The sequence below is a fragment of the Haemaphysalis longicornis genome, unplaced genomic scaffold (genome assembly GCF_048455015.1).
Source record: "Haemaphysalis longicornis isolate Haplotype H1 unplaced genomic scaffold, Haemaphysalis longicornis Haplotype H1 scaffold_2, whole genome shotgun sequence".
Taxonomy (NCBI): domain Eukaryota; kingdom Metazoa; phylum Arthropoda; class Arachnida; order Ixodida; family Ixodidae; genus Haemaphysalis; species Haemaphysalis longicornis.
Window position 1 is genome coordinate 148,042,153 of NW_027526295.1, and position 26,239 is coordinate 148,068,391.

General features: G+C 46.3%; 1 protein-coding gene across 1 annotated transcript in view; it reads left to right on the plus strand.

Moving 5' to 3' along the window:
* Positions 1-43: 43 nt before the first annotated feature.
* LOC144169298 (U2 snRNP-associated SURP motif-containing protein) overlaps positions 44-26,239 on the plus strand; it is a 46,864-nt gene continuing 20,668 nt past the window's right edge. The window contains exons 1-14 of the mRNA XM_077698378.1: positions 44-182; positions 709-786; positions 1,995-2,109; positions 3,830-3,984; positions 8,427-8,491; positions 9,872-9,963; positions 11,015-11,269; positions 12,105-12,307; positions 13,015-13,058; positions 17,373-17,477; positions 21,112-21,178; positions 22,416-22,591; positions 24,308-24,470; positions 25,785-25,864. Coding sequence (XP_077554504.1) covers positions 171-182; positions 709-786; positions 1,995-2,109; positions 3,830-3,984; positions 8,427-8,491; positions 9,872-9,963; positions 11,015-11,269; positions 12,105-12,307; positions 13,015-13,058; positions 17,373-17,477; positions 21,112-21,178; positions 22,416-22,591; positions 24,308-24,470; positions 25,785-25,864 — 1,610 coding nt within the window. The 5' untranslated portion in view covers positions 44-170. The remainder of the gene's footprint in view (positions 183-708; positions 787-1,994; positions 2,110-3,829; positions 3,985-8,426; positions 8,492-9,871; positions 9,964-11,014; positions 11,270-12,104; positions 12,308-13,014; positions 13,059-17,372; positions 17,478-21,111; positions 21,179-22,415; positions 22,592-24,307; positions 24,471-25,784; positions 25,865-26,239) is intronic.

Here is a 26,239-nt window from a genome sequence, read left to right on the forward strand (position 1 = left end):
AATAAAACACAAAGTTTACTCTTTTTAAGAAACATTGGTTTAATATAATTAATTGTGTTTGCACAAGCTCCAGAATGGCAATCTGTAAAACCCGAATCGTTGTTTTCGAGAGGCCGTAGTCTGCTCGTTGTGATTGAGCTCGTTCAGTAATGTAAATAGATTAATTCATAATGAGTGGACCGGTGAGGATCGTTTGCTTTTGTTTCTACCTGAGCCATTGTGTCGCGTTTGCTTCCATTCTAGGCTATTGTTTCTCGTGTAGACGTTAATTTTGCGCCACTAGTATTTAGGCCTAAATTTGTGATCGTGGGACGTGCGGCCGGAACGTTACGTATTTTTGTCGCCCGTTGTCTGGTGCGCGTGTGCGAGTCTGTTTATTTGCCAAGCGTTATTGCTACGTGAGTGTGTGGTTCAAAATATGTCTTCGCTGCCTTTCTTTTTATTTTGTCAATTCTATGTCGACAGCGCGTTGAGTCGCCGACGAAGTGCGCGGTTTCGTGCTGTTGGCTGCGGTTGTCGCCCTGCAATACCGCCCGACACGACCTGTTGTCGTGACGCTGTGTGCTTTATTGACTCCGTTATGAGTGGCTGTCTGTCTGTCTGTTCGGCAGTTAGAAATTGCATCCTCAATCGGGATCGCTGCGCGGAATTGTGATAGGGGCATCGAGTGAGATGGTGCGGTGTTTCTTTCGTTTTTCTCTACTTTAGGGAGGACCGAAGGTGAAGGCCTTCAACATAAACCCACTGGCTAAGAAGCTGGCTGTGAAAGACAAGTTTAGAAAAGAGGTATGTGTGCAGTAGAGTCGATTGTCATTGTATAACCTGCTCTTATCTCCTTTGGCGCCGCCGGACACGCCGTGAAACACTTGCTCTTTAATGATGGAAGCGTTGTCCGTGGCCAGCTGTAGCGTTCTCCTAATTACCCAAAAGGGCTTTTTAATTTGTTCACTTGTGCTTTAGGGCGTTTAGGAGGAGCTGCTACGGCTCTATTCTTGCAAAAAATACAAAACAGCTGGTCGATTCTTTTTTTTTTTAGCGGCAGAGCGAGGGCTTCAACCGGCTGCCCTGTCAGCTCTTTACCATGGCGCGGCATGGCTAAGTTGGCGAGAATGAACACCGTGCCGAAAGCGGTGGTCTGCTTTGTGCGCGTGGACCTACTCTTGCCAAATTAGCGCCTGCTGTGCAACGCAGTCGACGCAGTTTCGTTACTGAAGCTTCAGGGGAACAGAGGAAGTGTGAAAATTAAGTAGAATTTGAACTAAGGAAGGCAGCTTTAATACCTTGTGAGCGCTGTCAGACACGACACTTCAATATTCGTATATGATTACGTTTCTTTTGTTTTTGCAGATTTGACAAACGATGTCGAACTGCAAATAGTGCCGTCTGTATCACCATTGCTGGTAGTTTGTTGACAGGGTGGATTTTAGTTGTTGCGAGAAATGACGTCGTTTTTTTTTTATTCCTCTTTCTTGCAATTTTTGCTGGTAAAGAAAAGCTAGCAAAATACAACGTTGCTATAGATCCGTCGGCAAATGGTCTGCCAAAACATTCATCATATTTGCTAAATGCAATGGGCTTGTTCAAATTACCGATTGCAGTGGCCCAGAATTTCATCCCATTGTGTACAAATGACTGACAGAACCAAAGTACTTGTGCAAGTTGTTTGCAAATTTAAATTAACCAGTCTGAATCAATGAACTGACATTGTGCCACGGCTATGCTCTTTGTGATGCAAAACCTGCCCATTCAAGTCTGGCATGTCAATGCTTGAGTGATGCGCTTTTGTTTTTTTAATTCAGTGCTAGATTTTTCGTTAGGGGGCAATTTGTGTCGTTACTTGCGCATGTGCCAACCAAATGGGCTTGACCTTTCTCCCGGTGTACAGCTGGTTGGAAGAAAATGCTTAACTTCTTTTTTTCTTTCTAAAACTAAGAATAGCCACTACTTTTGTAGCCATAACTTGTTTCACTGATTGACATCCTTTTGCTTTAAAGGAGGAAGACAAAGCAGCCGCTGAAGCCTACGAAGAGTTTCTTGCCTCCTTTGAGGAACCGGCCAAACATGGAAAGCTGTTTGTTCGTGGAAGTGTCATCAATGCAGGCTCTGGGGGTAAGCTGGGGAAGGAGTTCTTGTGTGTTGGTGCATGTGTGGTTTCGATTCGGATTGCAGCTGTTTCGCGCTGCATCACAACAAAGTCAAACTACGAGGCAAGAAGAAATGAGATTAGTTTGTAGTGTCCAATTCAAATGCGTCTTCTCGAGTGTGAATTTTATTTGGAATGTCTTTTTTATTTTTTTTTTACCAAACTGCCCGCTTATCTGCACGGAGGGCTTGCACGGAGGGCTTGTTTTATGGTGTATCGTAATGCAAGAATTGGTTGCCAAACCTGGTAATTTAGAAATTGTACAAAAACATTGTTCCATGGCGTGTATTTTCTAAAACCATAGTGGCCTGGATTTACTTCGGCAAAAATCATTCAAAACAATTTTTAAATATACGTTCTGACGCTAACAAGAAATTTGTAGATGTCTAATTACCTTCGTGGATTGAAGTCTACAGTTCATAGTCCATGTTCTGAGCTCTTACAACCGGCGTGCACACGTTTTTTTAATGCAAAAAGTGCATTCAGGAGTGCTGCTTACTCGCTGCCTATTTGCTGATGTCGGCTATAGCGACACATTGGTAAACCCACAGGGCTAAATTGGGGATTACAAGTATATTTAACCTGCGAAATTCGGGCGTGAATGAAAAAAAAAGTCTATATTAGCTATTACATGTGTGAAAAGAAAAGTTTTGAGGGCTGAGATGGCACGAAAACACATTGTGAACCAATTTGACGTCACCGCGGTAGCTAATGCTGCTTCTGTAAGTGTCATATGACATTTTCCCTTCTGCTACCAATAACAGATAAACTAAGGCACTAGACTTCCACTAAACAGTTGCATTGTGAATTACATGGGTTAAACTGCACAATTAAGTGCACTCAAAATTTCAACCTGTTGAAAATGTTATTTGCGTATAGTTTGTATAAAAAGACTGCAAGATACCGAATTACCAAAGCTGAAATACATGTATCAGCAGCGCAAACAACTGTCAAAAATCGAAGATTTTGAAACCGAAATTGAAAAGAGCGCGGCCATTATGGCCAGGTCGAAGTGTTGTTCCCGCCGGCCAGAGCAATCCTGTGTGCAACGCTTCACCCTTGCCGTAGCTCTAGGAGAATCGAGCGAGCATAGGGCCGGCCACATTGTTGCTTCCGCTCTGTGGCTGTCTCCTGTGACGGAGCTATTTCAGATGCTTGTAACTAATTAACAATGCGTTTCATTGGGTTGCCAGTCGTCCCAGCTGGTTTGGTGGTACGTACGGCACGTTCACCAAATTTGGCCGACATGAATGAAGCTGCAGGTAGAGTTTCGACAAACTCGCTTTAGTGTCCCCTTAATCAAGAATGTATAGGCTTTTAGGGCACTTTCAAACTGGCAGCTAACGTCATTTGCGAGCGTGTGTCCGTCTTTTGCCTCTGTGTGGGAAATGGCCGCTGCAACCGTTTCCTACCAGAAACATGAGAGAGAGGTAAAGAATGGTGGGACCTAGGTGTCCTGCTATCACAGGAGGAGGCCGTGAAGGCCCAAGGGGAAGCAGGGGGCTTAGTGAATTCTGTGCAATGTAAATGGTGTTGCACGCGAAAGGCATTCCCACATCCTTTTGGGCTCGCACCCGATCGTGCTTGTCCTGCTGTGCAAGCTCCCTGCCATTGTTGTGCTTTGATTGCACAAAAAAAGAAGTGCACGTGTAAAGAGAAAGTTTATTTCGTTGCGCTTGCGTGCAGAGGAGAAGACGACCGCCCAGACGGGCAAGTTCTACAAGCCCCCCAAGCTGTCCGAGGCCCAGAGGAGGATGGAGGAATCGCGTCAGCAGCCCCAGCAGCAATCGCAGCACGACTACCACTCATCTTCATCACAGAGTGCGGCCGCAAGGGAAAAGGTGCGTTTGGAAATAAGTCGCTACATCATCCTTCCTGTGCATCGGTAGGACGATCAGTACAGCACTGTTCTGTCTCCCTGGAAAAAGGGGTGGTCTAGGGGATTTGTGAGTCCCTACACACTACCACTGCTTTTTCTGGGCGAGCTCTTCTGTGTGCGCACGGGGGGCTGCCAACGTTCTTTCGAGGCGTAAATTTTCCAGCCGAGCATGAAAGGGAGTGATGCGAGCTTGAGTGCCTTCCTTTTTCGGTTTTCTGTTGCTATTAATTCCAATTTCGTTCTGGTGCTATTGTTCTGGCCATTTCTGTGTTGTCCGATTCGCGAGTGCTGTGCAAATTTTCACCAACCCGGCATTGTGGATGTTGTTTACCTGCACAGTATTAATTAAATGGACATGGTTGTGCTTGGGTGTACCAGGCAAAACTGACCTGAAGAACACACTGAGCAGTAGGGTCGTGATCCCTCCCTCCCTCCTTATATGCCGGACAGTGGAGTGTCGTCCAGTGGAACAAGGGGCAAGATCATTGCTCTCATCAACTCTTTCGCTACTGTGGGGAAATTGGCCAGTTATTGGGTGTCTAAGGAAACATTTGTCAGCATGTAATCTTCTAGCATGCCGAAATGTGGACAATTGGATGGCCTTTCCAACAATGTTGGTCTTCAAAGCGTTTTTACTAATGACAGTTGCAAAAAAAAAGTGTGCAAGGTGAAAACTTCTGTTTAGTCTCCACGAAACATGGTGGCAAATGTTTTTGCATATAAAGAAATGTTAATGGAAGAAATTGGGAAGGTACATTCTAGAAACAAAATATTTGTGCACAGCACTTTTTCAGATACAAAAAAAAAAGGTGTTTGCACTCGCAGTGCCCACCCATGCCTTGTGGGGAAGCGGATCTTCGATTTCAGGCAGCACGATTTTAGATTTTCCTTGTGGAGAAATATTGCGGTTTTCTGTTACTGGTGTGAAGAAATACTCCCCGTGAGATGTAAAAGCCTTGTCAATGAGCGGCTTTGCATTTACGGCCAGCGCAAGGTTCCCGGATAAGCATGCCAGGCCTAAAAATCGGCATTGAGTTAGAAACAAAACTTGGTGGCAAACATTTGCAGACATTTGCTGATAGTTTATTATGTTTCAGTTGTCGGAGCTTACACAGGTCATTTGCTGTCGCCTCATGACTCACAATCGGACCCTGTATTGTAAAGATTATGGGCAGTGTGCTAGATTTGAGGCCGGCACCCTTTGATTAAGTAGCTCTTACGCAGCAGAAATGGTTCAGTATCAGGAGCCTCCTGAATCGCAGTGCTACCTAAACTTTCTCTGAGGAAGCAATGCCGACACCGTTGCAGCCTTAGGCAAGAATAGGCAGTCTTACTTAGAACCACCCTTAGAACTCCAAAAATACTCGCACACGAAAACAAAGCTTAGTGGCCAACAGCTGGTGGCATTACAGGTACGAAGTGCTGTTTTAGTAGGAACTGGTATTCAGCAACTGGATGCTATCTTTCGAGTAACAGCTGGAGCTCTTATCACAGGAATTGGATATGGGTGTGGGAAAATTGAGTGCCTTTTGTTTTGTTCTATGAACAATAGCGTGTTATGAAGGTGCCATTGCGAAGTAGCGCTGAATGGTCAATTTTTTTCTGCTAAGTGCAGTGCTAATTGCAGCTTAAAAAAAGTATGCCCTGAGAGCCACGAAAGTCCCCTCTATAAGTGGTACCGAACTATAACCAAAACAAGCACAAACCAAGCCACATGTTCAACTTGCCTTTCAGTTGCAATCCTTCGTTATTTATCATCACTCAAATGACTTGAAAAATTCATGCAGAGGGTTTATTTCAATGCTTCTTTGTGTCTGCTGCTCCTGCAAGTTCTTTATAATTGCGGGCAGATTTGTAACTTTATTTTTATTTATTATTATTCCTTTTTTTTTTCCAGAGGGTAGGTTGGCCATTTCTTGGTGTGAGCGAATGCCATAGAATCAGAGGCCTGGCCGATAGTGCCGGTGCAGCATGATGAGAACGCAAACCTTTGTAACATGTTTTTTTTATTATTATTTTAATTTCTTCTCACACAACTTTGTGCACTGGTGGTATGAGAGGCAATTACTCGGAGCAGAAGGTTCTGGTACAGAACTCGCACTGTGGCACCAAACCATAATGCCGAAAGGACCGAAGGACCAAAAGTATTTTAGTGGCTTCAAACGGAATACATAAACAAGGTCACCCTATTTTAGGGAAGTGCATGGTGTGTCTTCAAGGGATATTTCTTATACCATAAACGAAAAGACGCTTATTTTTTATTTAAAGACGCACAAGCTGTCTTCATGGGGTATTCCTTATAACCTTCAGTAAAACGTTCCTCGATGGTTTGTGGTTCGTTGTCGGCGGCAGAGGAGCCCTTCGCTGCGGGTACTCAGCGGTAGCAAGTGTCAAGGATGAGAAAAGGAAACGACAATGGCAGGATGTGATGCCCAATAAGAAGAAAACTGTACCGTATTTACTCGCATAATCCTCGCACTTTTTTTTTTTTCGGAAAAATCAATGCGAAGTTAGGGGAGCGAGAATTATGCGGGGGAAAAAAATCTGGTGCACAGTGTTGCCAATTTGCCTTCTGCCAATCCTGCTAAATGTAGCGGTCGTTATTTGTATATGTAAGCTCAGTGTTGCCAACAGCAGTTATTTCTTTTTATTTTATTATTTACAACGTAAACAGTCTCCCGTCGATCAGCGATCATGAAATTGCAGCCTTTGCTTTCTCGCGCGCGTCCTATCTCGTCGTGACTTCTTCGTCACCTTCAGCTCCTCGTGCTGCCGCCTCCAGTAACGCACGTTGAAGTAGGTGACGCCGATGTAGGGCCTGCCTGCGGCGCGGTTGCCGTGTTCGATCACGTACTCTATCGCTTTCAATTTGAAAGCGGCAGTGAAGCTGGCGTTCTTCCCCATGGCGAAGCGGCACCAAGCACAAAACAAAGAGATCGGCACCAAGCACAAAACAAAGAGATCAAAAAGTTCTCAAAATGGCAGCGAGCTATCCACCACTGACGCGAGTGACTCACTGACAGCTGCTGCTCAACGACGGGACCACGACGGCGACATGACGACAGCGGGCTGCGCGAACGCCGTCTAGTTGCGCGCACGCGAAACCGGCTCAAGGACAGTGTGAGTAGCGTGTTAGAGCGCCTGTTAGGGAGTAGCCATGGAGGTTGTTAGGACGCCTGGATGGCCTTGGATACGCTCTCCGCCGAACGGAGAGGCGGCGGGGGAGGGCGCGCGTTGGAGAGCGCGTGCACCATGCGGGTTTCGCGAGCGGGCAACTTTCGCCGCTGCAAAGTTGGGGGTGCGAGGATTATGCGAGGAACCAAAAAATCCAAGTTTTGGTGGCTCACATTAGGGGTGCGAGGATTACGTGAGTGCGAGGATTACGCGAGTAAATACGGTATTTAAATTATTTACAAGAGCTGTTTACAGAAAGGGCTGATAGAGCATGGCTGGCTGTCTTGGCAATCGACCCACCGAGTTGTGCCCTAGGTGTCAGACCTTAGCAATCGACTCTGGGCTACGTCCTGGACGGCAAGTTTTGATGTGCACTGAGCATGGAGGCTCACGGGTTCTTGATGTCTTCAAAAATTACAGCTAAGTCTCCCGCTGGCCATCAGGTGTGGAAGTATAGTCCCTTGTGCCCACTGTAAGCCGCACCGCAAACCCGAATGGTCAGGCCGACCGCTTGGACGTACCAGTGGTGGAGCCAAACGTTGCCTCACCGAATTTTCGATGTTCCCCTCCTCATCCCAGACAGGGTTGATGCAGGAGGATGTGTACACGTGGGGCGAGGCCGGTTTCTCACAATCGGGCGACTGTTAGGCTCCGCGGCACTCGCGAAGGTTGCCGCCAGGGCTTACACACTGTAAGCATAACGTAACACCCCGAGGCACGCAACTCGCCCCCCCATCCCCCCACCCCTTTTTTAAAAAGTCATTATGGCGGCAGCCCCTAAGAGAAGAGGGGGTGGCTGTGCTTGGCTCCCACACGCAGCTTCCCAGCGCACGTATCTTATCTGTCATCTCCCTTTCGCCAGTATGACCAAAGGCATCAGCAGCCCTGGCCCTCCCCCCCTCCCAAAAAAAAGAATGATCTGGGAGGGTACTAAACGTTGGGTAACCACATTTTAGGCAGTGTGCTTGCACGTTGATTTATACGGGAGGGTTATTTGGGTGGTCACGAAACCCCACATTATATCTGGTGCTACTTGTAACTGTGAGTAGTTAGGATATTACTGGTCTGCTGTGCACTGCTGTGCGAGCGTATGTCCGACGATTGAAATATCATATTCCGATCCACCATAGGTGCCCTGGTAAGAAAAACTATACGCTGATGCACCCTAATTGCGAGCAGTATTGGGAACCAGCAACGTGCATGACTGTACCCTTTTTTTTAATGTTTCAGGCAAAAAAGAAAGAAAAAGAGAAAAAGAAAAGCAACCTGGAGCTCTTCAAAGAGGAGCTAAAAATGTAAGTTTATCTTCTTGTGCTGTTGTCCTAAACTGACTTTTTTTTTTTTTTTTTTTTAGGCTTCGCTTTTCAAAATTTTGGATTCGTAATATCAAACCCAAGCAATCTGCCGAACACATTTCTATCTGAAATGTAGTAGGGTTGTACCCACACCCATTACTTCTTTTTTAAAAAAAAATCCTAATGCAAGTGCAGGTTGCATGAGTGCGTTGTTTGGGTAAGCTACTAAAGTGCTTGGTAGTATTGGGAGTAAAAGTCGTGGTGAGACCTGGGGTAGTCCTTCCGCAGCATTCGAGTAAGCTGCTGAAGTGCTGTATAATTTTGCTGCGTCTTTACCTTTCTGCACAACACAGATACAGCTCCAATAACTCCCAGGTTTCAATATTCCCATTGGCTTCACAATTTTTGCATGGAAATGTCCTGAATCTGGGATGCAGCTAGTTTTAGGGGGGCATATTTCATGACCAGTTTTAGCAGTCGTGGAACGTTGGCTGTGCTGTTTTCAGTGTCATATCTGCTTGAAAATTGCGCTTGGTACGTGGCGTAGCATTCAGAAAGTGCTTCGCGACCTTGCAGACTTTTCAGAAAAGTGCAGGGCAACAGTGTAATGAGGAATGTGGTGAAGTGTACTTGTCAGGAGTGGGGCTGTGAATACACACGCATGGATCACCTGCAACATTTTAGGTGCGGAGGGCCTTAGGACCGCACAATGTCCATCCGCGTCCGTGCACAAAGCATTTACAATCACAAAAAATCACACAGGCCCCGGCGGGATTCGAGCCTGTGTCTGGTAGACCAGACAGAGTTAGTGTCAGTCATCTTACCCATTGGGCTACGACCGTGAGTTAGTACCCGGGGGTCAAACGGCTTATTCCCTCGCCTTTAACGGTGCGGAGTACCTTAGGACCTCCCCCCAATGTCCGCCCGCATCCATCCGGGCGCACACCACCATCAAGCGAAAATCAAGCGAAATTCGATTTGAGCCGTGAGTTGCAGTTTCATTTAGGGAATAATCAAGGTGCAACTCACGGCTCAAATCGAATGACGGTCAGGGCGCGAATGGGATGTCATTCAGGGCGCAACTTGGATGTCATTTCGAGTCCCCGTACTCCGCACCCTCGCCATCATCCACGTAGTGGAGATGCTGCCATTTTTCCTATAGAAGACAGCCTTGGGGGCTAGCCAGTCTGATTCTTTTTGTGTGTAGGTTGGTGTGCTGGATATTTGCTAGAGTGCTTAGGAGGTTCTGATTGTGTAGAGGGTGATCCTGATGGTGAAGGAGGGTGATTCTTTCCGATTGTGTAGCAACATGCCTTCCGGTGTGCTGCCATCTTTTTTTTTTTTTTTTTTTTTCCGACCATTGCATTTTCATTCATGCAGCATCCAAGAGGAGCGTGAGGAGCGCTACAAGATGAAGGGCGCCCTCAAGGATCACCTCAAGAAGGGAGACAGTGACCTGCAGATCAGGCTCTGTAAGGCTGCCTCATTTCCAGCCACTGTTAATTAAGGGGAGACGCGGGTCGAAAGATCGCGACTTTTTTAGAAAAAAAAATCGCCTTTTTGGTTTGTGTCGGATTTTCATTTTTGGTCTATAAATTTTTATTTCTGAAAAGATCCAGTCGAAATTTGCACAAGAAATTAGGTAAAAATGTTCGTAAGTGGACAGCCGTGGCGCGAGAAATGGCCAAAAGTCGCGAAAAGTGCGCCCTGTTTGCGTCCGTCATATTATAGGTCACTTTCACGTTTTGTGGAAAGTTTCTTGGAAACTTAAAATTGATCTACGAAAATGAAATTCGGCAGACATGTAGTTGAAGATATGTTACGTGCAGTGGTCTATTTGAAATTGAGATATTTCAGAAAAAAAAAGTACGAAAACGCCAGGTTATTGTTCCAGGCTATTGCAAAAAAAATTAGCTATACTTCTGTAATTTTTATTGCGTATTTCCAGTTCTTGCACACAGTTTTTAACTAGATAACTGCACTCTGGGAAATATTTGGTATATGTAAAAGTTTCCGGAAAAATTAGTACAATTTGCTGTTGTGTGTGACATTGCTCATAAACTATTACAGCCGCACGAAAACTATGGCATATTTGAAATCTGCACAAAAAAAAATCTATTGCTGTCTGAATTTTCGCACTTGTAGTGCAAATAATTAAAAAAAAAGTTGTTTCGAGGAGCATCTCCCCTGAACTTGAATGTGCACCTTTTGGTGCACTGTTGTTCTCTCCTGTCGTGAATTTTGAGATTGCAGAACTCTGTTCCGAGTCACAAAGCTTTGGGAGCTGTAATTAGTTATTTGGAAAGTGTTGCGAGTGGACAGTAAGTAGGGAGGCTTCTCATTGCCCCTGTTGTAATATTTCTATGAATCAAAGAAAATTGTTGTGTGGTGTCATGTCCTCGTGGTAAAGAGGCATCGTGACATGAGTCGGGGCAGTTTGTGTAGAATATCCTGCTCGAGTTGTGAGAGCCCCGCGCAGCCATGGGAGACCCTAATGTTGGTTTGGTGGCCCCCTTTGCGCAGCGGACGAGTACCGCTACCCGAGCCTGGGCAGCTTCGACACGGGGGACCCGAACACGACCAATTTGTACCTGGGCAACCTGAACCCCAAGATGACGGAGCAGGAGCTGTGCGAGATCTTCGGTCGCTACGGGCCCCTGGCCAGCGTCAAGATCATGTGGCCCCGCTCGCAGGAAGAGCGACAGCGCAAGCGCAACTGCGGATTTGTTGCCTACATGAACCGCAAGGACGGCGAGCGCGCCATCAAGCACCTCAGCGGTGCGTCCCTTCTCTTCTCTTCTTTCTTTCGTGCGAGAGAGAGAGGACCAATTGTGTTAAGGAGGGACACTGATCTTAAAACTTCTCATTTTCAAGTGAACTTAGTGAAAATTGTCAGTCTTGCTGTTTTTTCCCCACTGATTTCAAATATGCCATTATTTTTTCGGTTGGTCAATTAGTTCCCAAGATAATTAGATATAATTAGCCATTTTTGGTCAAACAATAGACAAAACAGTGTTGTTCATAAAACTGTAGTCTTCATATTTTCCAATACTACGAACCCTGGTGAATGCAATAAGACAATCGGTTTTTTGATGCATCACTTTTATGGTAATCTTAAAGCTCATTAATTTTAAAGCTCACAAATTTTTAAGCTCATTAAACTTCAGTGTTTGAAATGGGTGCTCGAAATAGTTCCTTACCACTGCTGCCACCAAAGCTTAATTAGCTGTAAAAGTAGTTCCAAGCAATGCATCAAAAAACTGCTTCGGTTATTGCACTCACCAGGGTTCGCAGTATTGGAAAATATGAAGATTACAGTTTCATGACCAACACTGTTTTGCCTATTGTTTGACCAGAAATGGCTAATTATCTCTAATTATCTTGGGAACTAATTGACCGACTGAAGAAATAATGGCATACTTGAAATCACTGGGGAAAAAGCAGTTAGACTTCACTTAGTTTATTTGAAAATTAGAACTTGTTTTAAGACCAGTGTCCGCCCTTAATGCTGACCATCCTCCCTTGTGTGGAGGCAAACACGGGGCAGTTCTGTAGGATGGAAACGCGTGTCTCTCTCTCTCATCGCCCTCCCCCCTTCCTTTGGGTTGTGCAGGCCAAGAAGTGATGGGCTTTGAGATGAAGATGGGCTGGGGCAAGGCAGTGCCCATTCCCCCGCACCCAGTGTACATCCCACCAGCCATGGTGGAGCTCACGCTGCCCCCGCCCCCCTCGGGGCTACCCTTTAACGCCCAGCCCCAGAAGAAGCCCAGTCAACCGTTGGACCCACAAACCATGCCCGGCGAAGAACTCGAAAAGGTCAGTGCCATGGGGCGCTTGCCGAGCCTTTTGCACAAAGAGTTTGTGTCCGTCTAATGCAGTTGAGCCACTTTAAACGTGCCTCTCGGAACGGTCAAGTTAGAACTGTATTGTTTGTAACCTGAAGGCAGTGAGGCTAGCTCAAATACATCTTTGAAAATGATCAAATTAGAACTGCATTGTTTGTATTGAGTGCAAATAAGGCTTTACAAGGGCAGAAAGGTTGATATTACTGAGCAGTGTTGGCATGTGTCTTATACTAAAGCATCTGACTTGAGCCTTTCTTGAATCGGTTGAAAGCGTGCCTTTGTAACTTGGAGAAAACACATTTTCCTACTATATTTGTTTCATCTTGCAGCATTTTTTTTTTTTTTTAGTCTTTTTGTGTTGTGCTTGAAAACTTCCTTTTCTCTCTTGAAAGGCATTGCTGCATACTGCAGCGTAAATTTTGGCTGAGCATTGAAGCACACTGTTGTGTTGTTGTTGGGAGGGGTGTGACCGCAGATTCATCTAGTGCCATTGGTAGCCAGTAGCCACATGCACGACAACAGACACGTGTTGCCTAGTCACTGTTTTCTTCTTTTTTATAACTGCACTGTTTGTTAGAAACGTTGTTACTTTTTTTTTTTTTGCTCTTTTCTCCGTATCTGTTAATATTAATGAGTATCTCATCTGTCCCATGTACGATGCGATGCTGTTTCCTGCAGATATTAGCCAACGCAGTAGTGAAAGTGGTTATCCCTACTGAAAGGTACTGGAATTCTTTTTTATTCTCAATGCCTACATTGTCGCACTGTATTTTGCCAAATTCTCGAGCTAGTGATAACCCCGCGCTAGCTAGTCGTTTTTGTGTGTGAGCACTCTTAGAGCTCGCGTTCCTAGCCGCAAAAAAATCTCCCCCAGCGATGGCCTCTCTGAAAAGTTGTAAGAGGAGGCATGCGATTTCTGTCCTTGCCCGCTAGCCACGAAATTTGGGTGCATGTGAAACAGTGGCATTGCACGCCTGTTGGGCGATAGATGTTCGCGTGTCGTTTCTTGAGGGCCCCACTTTTCGCGAACTGTTTCAAAAGCGCAGCGGACAGAAGTGTGTGCAACCAGTGTGTGTACAACTTTATCTTTGGATTTATTAGCAGCACCTTTACTTTGAATTAAAAAAAAATAAGTTTCTCTTGCATTGGAAAGACGAATGTCCTTTACTGGTAGGTGCCACCGCGGCCAAAGGTAGTAACCACGGAGCAAGATAAATAGGAGCGCCGACTTCGCTCTCTCCTGCGGGCTCTTAAAGTCCATCATTCGCGGAGCGCAATGTAGATGGCGGAGCGAATGGTCCGGCGGCTAAGCGGCCGACGTTCCTCGTGCGCCGGCGGGCGCGTTGGCGGAACGCATTCCGTCGGCTTTTGTCGTCTGCTTCGGCGACAGTAGTTTTGGGCACGGAGTGCTTTGGGCCTGCGTTGGCGCCGCTTCGCGTTCATTGCGCTCCTCCTTCGCACGGCTTGATTAACTTGTTTGACAGCACCTTCTGGGTAACCCGAACCCGAAGGAATTGAGTGGTCGTACGGCACGGCAAAGATGCGTTAAGGATTGGTTTGCATGGGGGGAAAACAAAATGTACGGCGCACATATAGACATATGGCTGCTATACAAACACTACCTTTTGCGCAGTGCTTGCCGAAAATGTGACTCCGTTTGTAAATTTGTGAACACCAATTCAACAGGTTTTACAACAGGTTTTACAAAAGGCAAAAGGAGCAACTGGTTCTGATCACTAGCGTTTATAAAAGTTGCCTCAGCTTTCTCACCATTCTCCAACTTACGTCCAAAACAGAGTGTGCCTAGAACACGGACCGGCACTCACACGTTCATCAGAAAATAACAGAAACGCGATACATCACCCGCGACTGCCCGCGACGTAGCAATCTGCTCAAGATCGAGGCCCTGACAGTGCGGTCTTTTCACAAGCCTTCATTTCGCGATATTTGAATTCGTCTGCACCCTATATCTCTGTGGTGATGACTCGCCAAAAGAAAAGGTTTGACGAGCCGGTTGTTTTGCTGGTCAGCCGCTTAAAGGGAAAAAAAAAAAAAAAAAAAACGCCGGGAACTCTCGTAGGCCCAAAATTGCAGCCATACAAATCGTAGCATTTTATTTGGAGTCCATGGCGTTATCGACGAGATAACACGACCGTAGAGCGACAGTGAACATCAGGCGGTAAGTTGCGGTATGGGTTACAATGAAGGTTGCGTTTGATATTCTTGGGTGCCTTATCAAGATGACAGTGTTTTTGTACACTTATTACAACAGGGCAGCCGTCCAATTCAGTCATTGGCACAGAAATGTGTGTCTCATTGCCGTTTGCCGATGGAGACTCCGGGCGACCCTTGTAAGCATTGTTCGTGCGCAGAAGCGGCATAAATAATTAGATTGATTGTAGGGTTTAATGCGCCGACGCAACGCAGGCGATGAGGCGCGCCGTAGTGGAGGGCTCCGGGTTAATTTTGACCACCTGGGGATCTTTAACGTGCGCCGAAATCTCGTACACACGGGCGTTTTTGCTTTTCGCCTCCATCAGAAAAGCGGCCGCCGCGGCCGGGAATCCAACGCCTTAGCCACTGAGCCACCGCGGCGGGTGGCATAAATAATTAAGCAGGCGGCCGGAGAGCGGGCCAACAACAGAGGGTAATTTTTGCGCTGTATCGGTTTGTCGTAAGCAGAATCACGCTAGACTGCATGTTGTGGCGTTCTATATTACTCTTGCTCATTCTTTGGCGATTCTAAAGTCGTCGTCGTTCAGTTGCGTCTTACATCTGCTGGGTTAGTACAATATTTTTAGCGGGCCTTCATAATGTCAGAATAAACGCCCCCCGATAGGGAATAAGCGATCGCCATGTATGCGGTGGCGTGCGATTATCTGCGCTGTCTATTCCGGCTGCGCACGGGTGTTTAAATTCCGCGCGTGCAGGCATTCCTCCTGCATAGTAGGACTGGCATACGACAGGCGTCGTTGCGAAAGAAACGACGCCTCTGGGGAGAGCGAAGAAGGGAAGAGCCATGTACAGAGGCACAGCGACGAGAGGGCAAACGAAGGAGGAAGAGAGCAAAGGGAAAGCTGGGCGGCCGGCGGCGCGTGGACATTATCAGCCCGAGCAAAAGAATTTTTCTGGGCCACAGTCGGCGCTCCTCTTTATCTCTTGCTCCGTGGTAGTGACAATTACACAGTCGGCTAGCATTTTACTTAGCAGCGACAGCCTCGCTGTACTTCTGATCCAGATTTGAAAAAAAAAAATCTATATTTGGGCCCATTGGGGGGTTTATGGGAGAGTGGGAAGAGTTGTTCGTAGAATTGTAACTGCATCTGTGCTGTCGGACAGCGAAATAAGGCTTTGAACTGCCTTCGTTGTTGTCGCACTACTAGGCAAGAACATACCAAGCTCCCTGATGCCTGGTAGAATGTTACAGCATTTCATTTGTGCGTGGGACATATCGGGGGCACTGGTTGCATAAAAAGAAGCTTTAAACTGAGTGCCATAGTGAACGCAAAGCTAAATAGGATAAATAGGGGTGTGCGAATGCTCGAATATTTGAATAATGCAAATCGATTAGAGTACCTCCGCGAACAATTTGATTTGCAAATCGAATTTTTTTGAATGGTCGGGTAGATTTTGGCAATCTGCGAAAGTGAGAGCTACCCTGTCTGCTCATTTTCTCTGTCCTCGGCAAGCTTTATGTAAGTCGCACTGTTGATGAGCGCGCCTTGTGGAGGCCATAAATTTTATCACGCATCACGGAGTAATTTGCGAATGCATCAATAAGACCTTTCCTTCGTGCCATCGACTCTGGCCACCATTTTGAATTCCACTATTGGATGTTTTGCATGTTAGAAAAGCTTCCACTAAAGCAATCACCACCACTGCTTTTGTTGTGTTTTAAAATTTTAAAAAATAAAAAAAAGTTCTGGCTTTTTTCTGCATGCAGTTGGTGTATGCTTATTGCATTTTTTTTTACACTCTAGACAACAGGGGATGATAGTTTTACTACCCCTTTTTGTTGCGCCTATAAGAAGTCAATGCAACTGAGTCAGCAGTTAGTGCAAGCCATTCCTCCACCACGTGCTTCCGAAGGAGTGTCTCATTGTGTTCCCTGATTATGGTACCATAGCAAGCTGCCCTTACATGAAGTAGCGCAGGCTTGTTTGTGCACGGCAACTGTAGTGCAAGCCTTCCTTCCATAATGTATCGTTCACGCTTCATGCTCGCCATGTGCTTCCAAAGAAGGCCCTTATTGTGGTCCGTGTTGGGGATTCTGCCGTGTTTTCGCGTCATATTCATGCTCTCTTTGGAGTTCAGAGGCACTATGGAGTCGTTGCCTATGATTGCAGTACGGCCACTCTTCTGGAAGTCGTTCCTCAGATACGTATTGTGCCCACTCCGCTTTCCTGAAGTATCATCTCATGGTGGTTCGGTGACTGGACTACTGCAAATGAGAGTTTAAATTTTATTCTCCAAGTCGTAAAAAGAACATCGTGACTCGCTAATGTGTGAAGTAGCTTACGTTTTTGCACAAGAACCCGTGGAAAATCGGGTCCTGTAAGAAAAAAAAGTATTTGATATTTGATTCGATATTTGGCTTTTTTTTTAACTAATTTAATTTTATATTTGTTTAGAAAAGCTCCTATTCGGTATTCGCACACCCTTAACGATGAAGCTATGCTATTTGCTCCCGCAGACATCACAGCGCCTTTGTGTGGCCCTGCTTGTTCTGTAGCGCAGCGCAGCAAGTCATGCATGAGCATTGTCCTTGTCTCTTGTAAATGTGTTTGGCCCTAAGTAGCGCCCATAGCTGCCTCTCTGCAAGAACTTGTGAGAACAACACTTGAACGGCCAGCACGCTGGTTGTATTGATGATACATGAGACACTGGGTCGTGTCCCGAGACTCCCACTAATTCTCACCTTTTTTTTTTTCTCTCTTTTTGGGGGGCGGCCACACTTTTTTTTTTTTGTTGTCCCCTCTTGGGGCGGGTACTACCCTGTGGCTCTTTCTCTCTCTTGACCCTCTCCCAACACACAGGAGCCTACTCTGCCTGATTCACCGCATGATCGAGTTTGTCGTCCGAGAGGGGCCCATGTTTGAGGCCATGATTATGAACCGGGAGCTCAACAACCCCATGTTCAGGTGAGCACGCTTCCCTCATCCCAGTGCGCTGGCGCTTGTTTCAAAAGATGCTGCGTTCATTCACTTGTAAGCAGCCTGGAAAGGGCTCAATGATTGATTGATTGTAGGGTTTAATGCACCAACGCAACACAGGCGATGAGGCGCACTGTAGTGGAGGGCTCCGGACTAATTTTGACCTCCTGGGGATCTTCAACGTGCACTGAAACCTCGTATGAAATCCCGCCGAAAGGGCTTGTTTGAGGTGTAGGGGTTAATGGAGCCTATTGTGACTGTTTCTTTGTTTGTGAGGTCTTTGAAGGGTAGCATTAGTGCTTTCTTGTGATTTTTAATGGCTCCCCTGTACCACGTCGTTATAGTGGCCTCAGCTGGTGTGAGTGCGTTGTCAGCATTCGTGCAGGCCCTTGAAAACCTTGAAAGCCCTTAAATTTGGAAAGCGTGTTTTCAACGCCTTGAAAGTCCTGGAATTTTTAGAGAACCTTGACAAACCTCGAATTTTACGAATTTTTCTTTTCAATAAGTATACAGTCGAACCCCGCTACAACGAACGCCGCTTCAACGAAATTTCCGCTTCAACGAAATATTTCCAATTCCCCGTCAGCTAGCCATAGAAGTCAATGCAACAAAGTCCTCGCCACAACGAACCATTTGTCAGGCTTGCTTTCACTTCAACGAAATTTTCGATGATTTGGGCTGGGTTTGAACAATTATTTGACAATAAAATAAGCATAGCGCCAGCTATCTGTAACTTTTTATACATTCAGGACGCTTAGTTTCACCGAAAATGCGCGTTGCGACCACACCGCCACCCAAAACAAAACAAAAAATAACTCATAGGCGCACGCCATTGCTTGATGGTGATAACGATGTGGCTGGCCGTCTTTACACGAGGCGCAGGCCCGCTTCGCCAAGGCGGAGCCCCAGAGCTACAGCCAATCCGTATCCAGTTGAAATTGCATGAATGTGCTCCGCTGCTGGCGCGGTGCCGTCATGTATGCGTTGTGAGCAGCTGTCCTTGCCGTTTTCCTTCTACCATTCTTCATAGCCAAGAGTGAAAATCATGTTTGCGCGTTTTGTCTTGAAGCCTAGTCATCCTATCTTAGTCGCGAGCGCGCGGTCCTGTTAAATGCAAGCGCGCGCGTCTTGCCTGCCAAGGTCAGTAGCTGCCGTGCCCTGTCAGAGGATAAGATAACGGCACTGCTCCTGCCACAAGCGAGAGGGGGGCTTCCCACGGCCTAGCAGCTATCTGCAAGTAATCAGCTCGGTGGACACGCCTTGTTGTACAGCGATAGGTTTTGCACCTGCATATCTTCACCCCCCTCCGTAACGCGTTCTTTGGGTGGTGAAAAAACAGATAACCATTGGTATGTTTGTTATCCGAATAAACATGAGTTATTGTGCGTCACTCCTTTTTCTAAACATTGTATTATGCTGCCAATGTTGCGGAAACGCACGGGGGCTATTTTTCTGGCCTTTCCGTGTTGTGTTGGGGCAGATTTCGCCTCAACGAATTTTCGCTTCAACGAAATTTTTCGCACGTCCCGTCAATTTCGTTGTAGCGGGATTCGACTGTAGAAGAAACAGGAGGCTATGTAAGGACTGAGTGAGAATTTTCGTTTGGTTGATCTTTTTTAGCGAATAAAGGTTTGCATTTTTAACACACTGAAATTGCTTATCCGTGTAACTCTAAAAGCAATGATGAGGAATCGGGGAAGAAAGAACAACGAAAACACAAGCAGGTGTGGGGATTGTGCGCTTCGAAGAAAAAAAAAACTCTCCCAGTGGTCGGAGTCGAACCTTCGTTCCTCGCAGGGGGCTGAGCTTTTCCTTTGGGTTCGTAACGCGGGTGTTGGCTTTGGACTCTGGCTGAGTTGAAGGGGACAGATATGTTCAGGGGTGGGGGCACGTGCCGGGGATCAGCTGCGCCTAGTAATGACATAAGCTCTGACGTGCAGGTGTTCTCCTAGTTGAGAGAGACAGCATGCGATGGGCGGCATCAGCGTCCGATCTACCGATAAGATGGGCGGACCTAAAAAAAAGCCAAGTTAAAGCTCGTGAAGACTACCAAGGGTGGCCGAATTGCTTTAAGACAACAAGGCTCTTGAAAATCCACTCATAGAGCCTGGAAAACCCACGGATTTTTGTCATATGAACCAGCATGAACCCTGGTTGTTATTGGTTACTAGAAGCTATGCAGTCAAATCAAGTTTCCGTGAAAGGTATGCATGGGACGGTTGTGATTTGTTGGCTTGTTACGGAATGGACGGCCTGAAGAACATTGTAGGTGTAAAGATTATATCTATTGCTTCTTGTTCCCTTCTGTGGTTATCGAAATTAAAAAGCTTAGTGTCGTTAATTGTTAGTACTGTACTAAGCTTGTGTGCTTGCAGGGCCCTAAACTAAGTCTTTTTTAGCTCAGTGGGATAAAACCAAGCATAATTGGAATCGTGCTGCCCATTTGTAAACCATACTAGAGCTTACTGATTACAATTTTCACCAAGTCATTGCTTTGATTTATTTGCTCTGAATGAAGACCCTGCAGAGTAGTAGTGTGGTGTCAGCTGCATGTTAAATTGGTGGGATCATGCAGGGGGTTAAGAAAAAGTAACTCGCGGCAGGTGAAGACCTCTCATTGATAAAAAAATAAATGCAAACAATACACGGGACCATCGGGACTGCACCTGAAGGACATTGCGTGTGCAACGGTTGGAAGCATTTGCACTGCCATGTTTCTGCAGCGTAAAGCCCTCACTGAGTGGCTGACTTGTTTCAGTACGAGTAAAAAAGGGCCCCCTAAGCGACGCAATTATTTTGTAAAGCGAATGCTTTCTTAGTGATGGTGTCCTGTCAAAGCACTAATGCATTTCCCCATAGACTCCTTGGCCGATTAAGAAAAAAAAAAAAAAGGACCTAGGGCCTTCATATGTTGATATGGTGGCTTAAATTGCTCCTGGAGAAATGTCTTCCCAGCAATGTGTTTGTGTTTAGAGGTGAAGCTCACCTTCAAGGTGTCTGTGTAAGCTTGGGTTTTGTAAGCTGGCTTTCCCACATTGCCTGTTCTGCAGTGAGGCATGGCCATCAATGGAGAGAGCATAGTTACAGAAAACAGCTCTAACTCTTGTGTTTACCTGCCAAGACAACTCTGCATCCATAAAACTGAGCTTCTGTTGTGTTTAAACAATCAGTTGAGAATCCCGAAAAAGGAATGGTTCTGGACAAGACCATACATGCATCGATCGTGAAGAAGGAGTACGAAAGTATACCTTTATGTCCTAAATCACCTATCAATATACATTTAGTGAGTTTGTAGATGCATTTATTTAGTGCGTGAAAAATCGTCGCTTTTGTGCTTCTCTCCACTTTCTTTAGGAAGGGATGGTAGATTTTTTTTACCCACTTGGACACACGAAGTCTGCTGTGCATTGATCTTGAAAGAGATGGCCCTGGAGGGCCAGGAAGACCTGTTAAGCTAAACCAAAGTTTGGGAAGGATTATTGTTGTTGAAGTTGCCCAAGTGTTAACGTAAACTCATGAAAAAAAGAGGTGGTAAAATGAGCTCCATAGTGTGCCCTCTGTGTGCACCGCTGTGCTTGCTGTGCCGAGTGCCCGTGTTTGAGCCCTAAGCTGGCCATTCTAGGTTCCTGTTTGAGAACCAGAGCCCTGCTCATGTCTACTACCGCTGGCGGCTGTTCTCCATTCTACAGGTAAGTGTGCCTCGAGACGGCGCCCTTGAAGTCATGTTTGTCCAAAGGGCCAGTTACAGTTGAGCCCCTTTATAAGAGACGTACGGGGGAGCAGTTTCTGTCTCATACGAGATGTCTCTCATAAGCAGGGTGCCATGTTTTCACTAACTGATCAACCCCTAGTTCAATGCGGGCACCATAGAGTAAAATAAGCTCAATAGAACGCTACAGCATGTTGCAAAAGATACTAATTTATGTTTGGCCCCAAGAATTTGTGAAATAGTTGTGAATCTTTGTGTGCTTCACAACTGTATTTACGCGGTTTTTCACAATGGATTCTTTCTTTCCTTTCTGTGTTTGCGGTAGATGAATCGTAGGTGTCGAGTTCACGAGCCTGATGAATAGCCAGAGTGCACAGCTTCTTCCGCTGTGGGCTCTGGCTATGCGTCACACTTGCGGGACTCAACATCTGCGATGCTTCTTTATTGGGAGCTACGCGATTGGGAATGCCCATTTCGCGACCCCAGTATTCTTGGCTTGCGCAGAAGCCCGCATGCGTGGTCATGCTCGTTCGCGTGGCGGTAGGCTTTAACCACTTCTGTTTGTTGCATTTTTGTTGGCAGGGGTTCTTGTCGTCGTTTAACAGCTGACTGAACCACTGTGTGTTTGCTGAAGTTATTATATAATAATAAATTGAGTGGGTGCTCACACCATAATGTCGCGTTTGCTGGGCCACGTGAATTAGCTATAATTGATTGGGTTCTTCTGGAAACAAGATATGCTTGATAAATTGCCCATGTAGCTCAGGCAGTTTCATTGTTAGTATGTGCTCGGCTGTTGCTTCTTTACGTTTGAAAACAGCGCGGAAGACGGGACGGAGCGAGTAATAGACGACACAGGCGCTCCGTTGCTACTTGCTCCGTCCCGTCTTCCGCGCTGTTTTCAAACGTTATGATGTACCAACAAGCCCTTCAGTTCACCCTGTTGCTTCTTTTACTGGACAATTTTGAATCTCATGTTACCTTTAAAACACTTCACTTCTTAAACTTAACGGTCTGATTGCGGTGTGCTGACTGGCATGTCAACAAACTTGCGAGATTTTTATTTCTTCTTCTTTTGTCTTGGATGTTCCAATGCTCTGTTTGTCTGTTGGCAGGCGAGTGCATTAGCTAGCAGCCTTTCCCTGTCCTGGCAAGGTTTAATAAATGGCTCCTTCTCTTCCCCCTTCCCCCCCCCCCTTTCCCCCACTGGTGTGTAGGGTGACCACCCCAACCGGTGGCGGACACAGGAGTTCCGCATGTTTGAAGGGGGCTCGCTCTGGAAGCCGCCGCCCATGAACCCCTACCTCCAGGGCATGCCCGACGAACTGGTGGAAAAGGAGCGCGAGGCGTCGCCTTCCAAGGATGAGAACAAGAAGGGATCGCTCAGCGACAGGTGGGCCTGGTCAGGGAGCTGTGGGAAGGATTGGTAGAGCGCTTCAAATCTGGGATCAGGTTCCGCGTGTTGTGCAGGATTCACTATCATTGGGGTCTTCCTTCGGCCTCGGAGTGTTAGGTAGCGAGTGAATGCTTTAATGACAGCATGAGATGCTTTGCAAGCGCACCAAAGTGGTTGTGAGCCTACCCCAAAGTTTAGTTCGAAAGCTTTCCTTTTTTTTTAACAAAACTGAATCCACATCTTGTGGAGCTCGCAATTCTAAATTTCTGTGGGAAGTGCCATGTACCGTATTTTCCGGTCTATAAGTCGCACCTTTCTATAAGTCGCATCCCCCTCAAAATAACAGTTTTTCTTAAAAAAAACCGTATATAAGTCGCACCGTTGTATAACACGCACCGGTATATAAGACGCACTTGTTAATTAGGTAAACTCATAGTGAATCAGATCGTTAAAAAGTGCGGCGGAAGTGCATGGTTGTGGCGGCCGCTGCCTATTAACGCATCCCCCTGTAAGCAGGGCTAGACACGGGCATACAACATCCAAAGTCTGGACATAACTAAATAACTAACTTCTCAAAAATGGTTTACGGATACACACAGATGGCATGTACTTACGGACGGCGTTTAGGCAAAACCATCAAAGTCTTTTTCCTCAGACTCGCTAACAAATAATTCAGTTTCTTCACTGGGAGTTCCACCGGTGCATCACTGTCGTCCTCCGACTCTCTGATGTCTTCTTTGCCAACATAGTTACCACTCGTGGACCGGATTACTCGGGCCTTTATCAACCCGGCTACAACAGTTTTTGTAGAAATGGAGTCCCAAGAGTCGGAGACCCATTTGGCCACCTCTCCAAACATCGCGCGTCTCTTGTGTGCTGTCGTAAATCAGCACAATAAAGGTGTCATGACGGAAGTGACGCAACGGGAAGGGCACGAAAATCAAAACTTATCTCCAAGCTGTCATTTTAAAAATTAGCAGCACGTTTACCTCCTTCAGAGTAACTGTCTGTAATAATTCATGAGCTGCATTTTGTTTTTGCAACCCAGTTTGATGTTACTTTGAATTTATTCTGAACTGTAGTTACTGCGCATGGCCTAAAGTGGCGCGTGGTTGTCGCAGGCCATTATCGTTCTTTTTGACTAGAAAAAGCTGCAAATTCTTTGGTGCAATGTCCCGAAGCGACATATGGGCTATGAGAAATGCCGTACCGGTGGACTTTGGATTGATTTACAGCATAGAGCTGTGTCTCAACGTGCGCTGGCCACACGCGGCCGCCGCGAACCAGATTTATTCCATACATAAGTCGCACCGGTGGATAAGACGCACCAACGAAAATTTCAGAAAAAAAAAACGCAACTTATACACCGGAAAATACGGTAAATGAAACAGGTGAGAGTTCAGTTTTAGGGAAGGTTGTGGCTTAAAATGTGGCAGAAATACGTCCCATGCATATGGCTATGTGAAGACACTTTTTGCAATGAGAAGGCAAGCACAAGAGTTGCCACCTTTCGTGATTTGGGGGTAATCGAGATGATGCACCATAACCACAAGTTTTTAAATATGCTGCTGTTTGTGTGTTCGCGTTTCGTGAGATCTTGTGAATGCAGCTGAGGTGAGGGTAAGAGAGGCCCATTTAAGCTGCCATAATGTACCATGTGTGCACTAATGCGCATGCTCCCCCCTGCCCCTGCTGCTCATGTGACCGGTGCAGCCAGCGGGACAAGCTCGAGGACATGCTGCGCAACCTAACCCCCGAGCGTCCCCGCATCCTGGAGGCCATGGTGTACTGCATCGAGCACGCTGACGCCGCCGAGGAGATCGTCGACTGCATCACCCAGTCCCTGTCCATCCTGGAGACGCCCCTGCACAGGAAGGTAGCGTGCACTGCACGCGCACATGCACAGTGGGGGCTGAAACTGTCCAGTGGCTGTGCAGGCGTCCTTTGTGCTTCTTTGGTATTCTCATAGCTGGGGGGAAATCTGCATCAGCCCAAAGAGTTGTGAGAGGCCAGGCGATAGGCCTGGGGAATAGAGGGGAATGGAGTTGAGACCGCATGGGTGACATGTGCCACCAGAGGGACGGGCAGAGAAAATTTGGGAACAAGGGATGCATTTGGCTGACGCTGTATAGAGCAGTCGGAAGCCGTTGGGAGGGCTAATCTATCTATGGCTGTCGAAGGGTTGCTGATGGTGATCAGTGGTTTTAACTATTGTCAGCAGTATAGGCTCAAAGTGAAGGCGCTGGCCAGCTTTCCTGCGAGCTGTCCAGGCCGCATGGGACTGCAGCTGATTCAGTGGTCTCGTGCTGCCTGTGGTGTTTCCCAGAATGCAGCAGGTGCAGGGTTCGCACAGGTCCTTGAAAACCCTTGAATTTAGAAGTGTCAATTTCAAGGCCTGGAAAGTCCTGGAATTTTTAAATGGTCCTTGAAAACCCTGGATTTTTCCGGAGAGAATCAATGGCCCTGTCTTTTCACAAGAATTTAAAGTGTTTGTAGTGGATTTTAGGTGCTAACAAATGTAAAGAAACAATGTAACAATTAAGTGTATTGCATGAAATGACAAGTTTGGTGGATTTTTTTTATTACAAGGCAACATTGGGAGCAGGCACTTGTCAATCCAATCCATGTCACTATACAATCCAGTGAAAGCCAGCTTCTGTTCTCTATCTTGCATCTTCCATCTAGTCTGTGGACGCTCGCTCCTTGCATGTTTGCTGTGCCTCATATGCTCCATCTGCATTTGCTTTTACATGCAAACGGTGGACGGGCACATTGTTCATCCTGCCTTGTAGCAACACTTGCAGATTTAATTTCAACTGATACTTTGCTGACAAAGCAGGAGATGCAGGCAACATTAACGAACTTTTGAAATCAAACAGCCTGAGCAAAACACCAAGAAAAAAGAAAAACCTTTAACTACCAAAAATGAAATAAAAAATAGAGCTGGGGGAGCATTCACGAACCCGTTAGCACCTATCTAAATGTGCACTAATGTGCTTAGGTATTGTGCAATAAAAAACTTTTGCATTGCGTTGAAAAAGTTCTAAAATAATCCCTGATAAAACATTAGACGGGGGCCTTGAAAATTTGTTTTCTGGTCCTTGAAAGTCCTTGAAAACCCTTGAATTTTTGCTTTTGAAGCCTGTACGAACCCTGCTCACCGATTCTTTTTCTCCCCTGTTGCTTGCAGGTTGCCAGGCTTTACCTCATCTCGGATGTCTTGCACAACTGCAGTGTCAAAGTGGCCAATGCGTCCTTCTTCAGGAAAGGGTAAGTGGTGGGCTGGCGTGTTAACACTTTTGTTGTATATGGGGTCAAGTGAGACTGTGCCTACGCTGATTTTGGGGGTGGACCTTTTTATTTTTAACTTCCTCTTGGACTTCTTCAAGAAGTCTTTACAGTGTCAGCTATTAACAGGAAGTTTGTGGCCTTTTACCCTGCATCCAAACACTCAATGAAATGACTTTTCTTGGAGTTCACATTGGGATGAACATCATATCATTCATATCAGTGCTGGATGCTCCATCAAACCTCCATTCTTGGTGGTTCAGGCCAAGATGCAAGAGTTTACTCATTTTAGCCCATGTGGCTTTGGAGCCAGTTGATTAGACAATCTTCATGCCAGTGCTTGCACCAAGCACTTGG